Source organism: Ambystoma mexicanum, chromosome 3q (genome assembly GCF_040938575.1).
Source record: "Ambystoma mexicanum isolate Mex_15411 chromosome 3q, UKY_AmexF1_1, whole genome shotgun sequence".
In the NCBI taxonomy this organism is placed as follows: domain Eukaryota; kingdom Metazoa; phylum Chordata; class Amphibia; order Caudata; family Ambystomatidae; genus Ambystoma; species Ambystoma mexicanum.
The window spans coordinates 190040636-190047141 of NC_090926.1; the positions used below are offsets into that span (position 1 = coordinate 190040636).

Here is a 6506-nt window from a genome sequence, read left to right on the forward strand (position 1 = left end):
TCTGCCTTTTTTAATTGTCATTCAGGTATTGAAAGATGATCGCAGTGATGTTGAGAGCACCTCTGAAGAGGAAGATGCAACTTCTGGTAGCACCAAAGTATTGCGCAGTGCTTCCAGTAATGGCGCCAACCGGATTAACGGACATGTGATCAGTGGCCAATGGGCAGAAGAGTAAGGAAGGCATATCCGGTTGGGACCTTCAGGGAAGATGAACAATCAAACACTTAAAAACTGATAAACTGTTGCAAGCAAACAAACTTAGTGTGCCGCCCTCAGCACCTGGTACCCAGAGCATCCAAAACTTCTACTGGGCGTCATCTACTGTCCAAATGGAAGAATTTGACTAGGTTGCTTGCATAAAGCAAAAGAAGATGAAAAGCGTTTTTGCTTTTTACTCTGTCAAGTTGTGTTTTATAGTATTCAAAGCCTCAGGAGACATGCTTATAGAATGTGTTGCTGTACCACTTCTAGTCCTCAACGGTCAGCCCATTTTTTAATATTAGTCACATGAGGATTTTTCGTGTGTTTGATGAACTGGTATTTATTAGGAGACCCTCAAGTGTGATGAAGGAAAAAAGGCAGATACGAGTCTGGCACTTTCTGTCTCTGATGGGGCTTAATGTTTATGTTGCTGATTGTAGTATGGAAAATAACAGCTGCCTCGTGTCTGGCTGGTACAACCTGATGGGCTGCCTGATTTTTGCTCTATTGCTGACTGTGAGTAGCCAACTAGTGCACACTATGAAAGCAGGCTCACATTGATGGACTACTGGTAGATGAAGGCCTGGTCTTAATATATTTCTGTCTGTGCTAGCAGCAGGTTAGTGGGCAATAGAAGATTTGAATGACTCTCTACTAGTGATTGATGGCTGCCTGTAGTCAACCTCGGGCTGGCTGCCATGCATCGGCTTTGTACAGACTGTGAAGGCTGCTCGTATACTACCAACATGCAATGAAATAGCACCAGGTTATGACACTATTTAGCCAGTTGAAAACTGTGACATGGAGATATGGTAATAGCTGAGAATCTCAGCCTGGTACTGTTGATGACAGACACATGTCAAAGCAATAAGCGTAGAATTACCTACTTAGTCCAGTATGTTTTGGCACCAAGCTTGCTATTTGCCTGACCACTAAAGCAACAGACACAGTTAAAGAGCAGGCTGTTACTGATTGTTGTTGTGGCAAAACCTTCTGCTAAGGCTGTAGACTGACCTAGTACTGACTGAATTGTTAGCAGAGTTGGTAATGTCTGCTGACTTCTATTGAATCCAAAACAATCTTCAGAATTCTAATGGATCTGTTGCTGTCTACAAATTGATCTGGGACTTATTCTGCCTTAAAACTTCAAAAGGACCGGGCACAGTCCGTGGATTGCATCCCTTACCGGGTGCAGTCCGTGGATTGCATCCCTTACCGGGTGCAGTCCGTGGATTGCATCCCTTACCGGGTACAGTCTGGTGATTGCGACCCCCCCCTACCGGTTTCTGTCTCTCGATACCTGGTGCTGTCTGCAGGATGCGGACTATACCTGGTGTGGACTGCAACAGGGCCTGATGTTGTCTGCAGGTATTTATTAAACTTGGTGTGAACATTGGCAATTCATACTTGGTTGACGTTTCACTGCCTGGCACCAGCTGCAAACAGTGAGTTGATGTCTGTTGGTACTCATGTCATTTTACTCATGCAATGCTTAAAAGTGTATCAGGAACAGTCTTTGAGGGTTTTCCGATGCAGAAATTGTAGTAAAAGTACTGTTATCCCTGTCCCAGCGCTGGTGCCGCAATTCCAGTTATCTGTGCAGTGTACACTACCAGGCGCTCCATGTTTGCATCTTACAATGTTGCTCAGAATTTTAGAATGCTGGAAGTCTTTTTAAATTACTTCATGAATGAATATCTGGCACCGTTTAATCTCCTGGCTAATGCTGTGTTCCAGTTACCCCTCTGGCTGGCCAGAGAGTGGGTATTCATTCTCTCTAGTTGGACTCTGGTGGACAGCTGCTTGGTGTCTCGGGTAGTTTGTGCAGCTGTCCATTGTTTCATTGGCTGATCTTTGAACACGATCCTCTTGTCTCTAGATATTGCATCAGTGCAGGATATCCCAGAGCACTTGACTTTACTCAGTGCTATTCTTTGAAATGGTTACCATAATAGAATATCCTTTATCCTGCCCACTGACAGAGCCTTGACTCCATCTTGGCCCATGAGTAGCATTGAAACTAGTAGCAAAAAAGCGTCTGGCACTTCAAAGGTGCATCGGCAATTGGGAGATGACGGTATTGTTTATACCCCAGAGTTGGTTTTGCACTGTCACTTTGAGGTACTGTGGGGCAGGTAGGTGGTCCATGCTATGTCCAAATCATGCTGGGGAATCAGAGCCTGTCTGCGTTTTACCATTTTATACTGTTTACTCTTGTCTCTGTGATTAAAAACAGATTTGGAAATTGAAGCTTTCCTGAATGTCATTCTTGTTTTTTATTCAAAGCTTTTTAAATCCTTCATAAATGACATTCACCTTGTTTTCTGCTAAACGTTTAGGCATTTATGTGGTGTCACATTGTTGCTCCATCTTGTAACCCTTCCTCTCATATCTAGTATGTGTGCACCCATGACACAGAGAATAGACTATTTCAAAGCATAGGTGACTAAATTAGTGTGTGTGGGCATGACTCATGTATACTGGTTCCACCTACCCATGTACTCACTGGCATCATGCCACCTTCGTCTCCACTTGGACCTGGACCCATCAGTCGCAAACCTAGAGCTTAAGGCACCACTCTGAAGTTATTATGCTTGCTTCCCTTCACAGTTAGCACTTTGAAGACGAGGCACCAGCAGTAGTCGGGGGCAAGACTCCAACTTCTAAAGATCGATGTCACAGAACAGTCAGTTTACTTTATTTCAGATGAAACATATTCATAAATGTATTAGCATCAACAACAATAACAATCAAATATATATTTCTGATGTTTGTTAATCTGCTTAGAATCACATGCTGTGCATAGGTCCGACATCCAGTGGTCACTGCGGAGTATTGCATTTTGTTTTTCGTAGTCGAAAAGGGGACGTCGACAAGGCGTGTCTGTAACACTATCCCTATAGTGACGTGCGTTGTACCCACAATCCCTCACGCGTCGAGGTCCCTCAGATTGTTTTTTTCCGCCCAGCTTATGGTCGCCTTACGCGGAGCTCCTAGAGAGACATTGCAAAACACTTACTACGGACCTCGGTCCTTAATTTATACTTATGTTAAAGATCCCTCCCCTCGACGTTAGCTGTGAAGCTGTTTCTCCGCCGAGCAAGTTTTCGACGGAGGGGAAGAGACAGAGGAGATCCTTCGGCGCTGCCGAACACGTGGCCAGGCCTCGCCGGCCAACATACAGTAGGGAGAGTGGGGGTTCGAACTTTTATCTTCTCGTCGAGAATGTCTTTCTTTCTCCCCTATCTTTCCCTTGGGGTTGTTATCACCAGTTTTTATTGCCTCAGCTATGGAGAGGACACCTTTTAAGTTTTGCCCACGCTGTAGGGGCAAATACACTTGGAAGGACAAACACAAGCTCTGTAATCGTTGCTTGCCCCTCGATCATAAAGAGGACAGCTGCGCGGCCTGTAAGCTCTTGAAACCAAGAACTCTTAAAGAACGAAAAGTTAAGAGGTGGGCGGACTATGCTATGTCGAAGTCAGTTTCCTCACCCGCCGCCGCTGTTACAGAAAGTGACGAGGAGGGTGATAACTCGACGTCCGTTACTGAAGTCATTAACCTCCAGAAGGAGCGCTTGCGCTCCTCGACGTCCGTCCCCGGCCCCGACGGGCTCGGCTCACGCCCTGCTTATGGGGATGAACAAGGCGACAAGGACGCACACAGACCCCATAGGCCTAAGCACACAACCCACGGCTCTTCTTCGTCGAGGACGAAGGATCCATCAGCGCCGAAGGGGACGCAGGGCACTCCGGCGTCTACCTCAGACCGTAAGGGTCTCAAGCTCCAAGCGCAAACGCAGCCGCGACCAGCGATTGGGCTTTCATCTAACACGGGCGCTACCTAAAAAACATCCGACGTAACGCTCCATAGAGCGGCCGTCGAGAAACAACGCGAAACGCAGGCAATGTCGACTCCAGAACCCTCTACTGACGAACTCGTTGTCGAGAGCCTGGCGAGAATTGTTTCCGAAGACAAGCGTAAGCGGACGACGAAACAGACGTCGAATACCGCACCAAAAGATATAGAAACGCCGAAAAGGCACAAGAGTAGCCAGGAACTGCCCCCTTCATCTAAGGGCACTTCTGAACTACCGGAGGGCTTTTCTGGGGGCGACGGAAACCTTTCGTCGACGTTGTGGGAGCGTTCGAAGCGTTTTGAAGGTGAAAACACTGATTTCCCCCCTGTAGACTATTCAGGGGTTCCCCATGAGACCCTTGAAAGACTCCATTCTTGTATGGAAAAAATGGAAAGGTTTTTGGGTAGCCAAAACCCACCCACACCCAAAAGACCAAGAGAATGGACCCAGGATGACCCTAGGGTCAAGATTCCTAGGCTGTTACCCCCTTCTACAAACGCATATGACCTCACTGAAGAGGAGCAATACCTCCAGGAAGATGAGGAGTTTTTGGGTGGAGAGGAAGTACATGAGGAAGAGGGGTTTGAAGAAGACCCTTACACTAGTGCAGGAGCTTTTGAAGAAGATACAGCTACCTCACAGCCCTGGCAATCCCCATCAGTGCAGCCTTGGCAATCCCCATCAGTGCACTCAGACCCTGATGTCTTTCACCCTTCTCCTCCCAATGACTCACCTATTGGAAACACCTCCCCCATAGATGACCAACCTTCACTTAATGCACTATTGCGCAAGGCAGCAGCGCATTTTGAAATAGACACAGGGGAGACTCTTCCGGACATAGACTTTGTAGAAAAAGTTATTAAAGAAAAAGCCCCGGTTAGTCAATCTATTCCGCTCCTGGCTTCTATAAGGAGAAGAATTACTCCTTCCCTTTCCAATCCGGCCTTAGTCAGAGGGGTAAACCCTCGGATAGAAAAGCTCTTCAGCCCTTCGTCCTCTGACCCTTTGTACATCAGGGGACATTCTATTCCGGACTCCCTTGTAGTTACTAATACAAGAAAAAGAGCGGGGGTACCACTATCCACTAGTGAGGCACCACCTGACAAAGAGGGCAAGAAGCTCTATGCACTTGGGAAGAGAATCACGACCTCTGCCGCCTTCTCAACTAGGATTGCAAATAACAATTCCCTACTAGCTAGCTACGCAGATGCACAGTGGAGCAAGCTGCGCAGCGAAGCAGAGGACGCACCAGAACCCCTGCGTTCGCGCCTGCTGGCTATAATCTCAGAGGGAACTCTTGTAAACCAGGGCATCGTAAAGAACTCCTTAGATGCCGCAGAGACGGCTGGCCGTTCCCTGGTTCAGGGAATACTTCTCAAACGCCATGTCTGGTTGCGCAATTCGGTATTTAAGCCGGAAACCCAGGCTTCCCTGATAAATAAGCCCATAGAACAAACACATCTGTTTGGGAAAGCAGTTGATGAAGCCCTAGAACATGCGAAGAAAGAGTTTGATACCATCAAGACACTTGACCAAATTTCTAGGCCACCTAACAGACGTAGCTATGGCAATAGACGCTCCTTTCGTGGCCAACGCCAGCAGCAAAGCCAACAGCAATTTTACTCTGCTACCAACTGGCCCTCTAACCAAAGCACCCAGTTCAGTCAAAGAGGCCAACGTCGTGGCAAAGGAAGAGGTCGCGGCTCCAGTCCCAAAGGCCCCACGCCCAATACCAACAAATGACCCGAAGATTCGGGTCCCCTCCCATGCATCACCGGTCGGGGGCCGGCTAACATCGTTCCTTTCAGCATGGGAGGGAATAACGTCAGACCGCTGGGTATTATCCACCATAGCCCACGGATACTGCATCGAATTCAACGGTTCCCCGAAATACAGACCCCCACGGAACCGACGCATGACACCGGAACACCTCACTATTCTTCTTCAAGAAGTAGAAGAGCTACTGAAAAAAGAAGCTATAGAGGCTGTCCCCCTATCTCATGTAACAGAAGGTATTTATTCAGTGTACTTCCTTGTACCCAAAAAGGATTTAACCATGCGCCCTGTATTAGATCTGCGCCCAGCGAACAAGTTTGTCAAACCCCAAAAGTTTCGTATGGTAACCTTGCAGGAAGTAATCCCACTGTTATCACAGGGGGATTACATGACATCACTAGACATGAAAGATGCATACTTTCATATTTTAATGTTGCCAGCGCACAGAAAATACCTCAGGTTCAAGATAGAGGACAAACACTACCAGTTCAGAGTACTACCCTTCGGGATAGCATCTGCACCAAGGGTATTCACGAAAGTACTGGCAGTGGCAGCGGCCCACCTGCGCAGGTTATCCATCCCGGTATACCCTTACCTCGACGACTGGCTCATAACAGGGGATTCTTACGAAACATGCTTCTCCAATACCCAAAAGACCGTAGACCTTTTG

At 47.4% G+C, this 6506-nt stretch overlaps 1 protein-coding gene across 2 annotated transcripts in view; it reads left to right on the forward strand.

The window, feature by feature from the left end:
* CERS5 (ceramide synthase 5) overlaps nt 1-2451 on the forward strand; it is a 952246-nt gene extending 949795 nt beyond the window's left edge. Inside the window, exon 11 of one of the 2 annotated variants that reach the window (XM_069653465.1) lies at nt 26-312. In XM_069653465.1, the coding sequence (XP_069509566.1) occupies nt 26-175 (150 nt within the window). In that variant the 3' untranslated portion in view covers nt 176-312. Of the gene's footprint in view, nt 1-25 lie in introns of both variants that reach the window. The other variant, XM_069653463.1, reaches the window with a different exon arrangement.
* The last annotated feature ends 4055 nt before the right edge of the window (nt 2452-6506 follow it).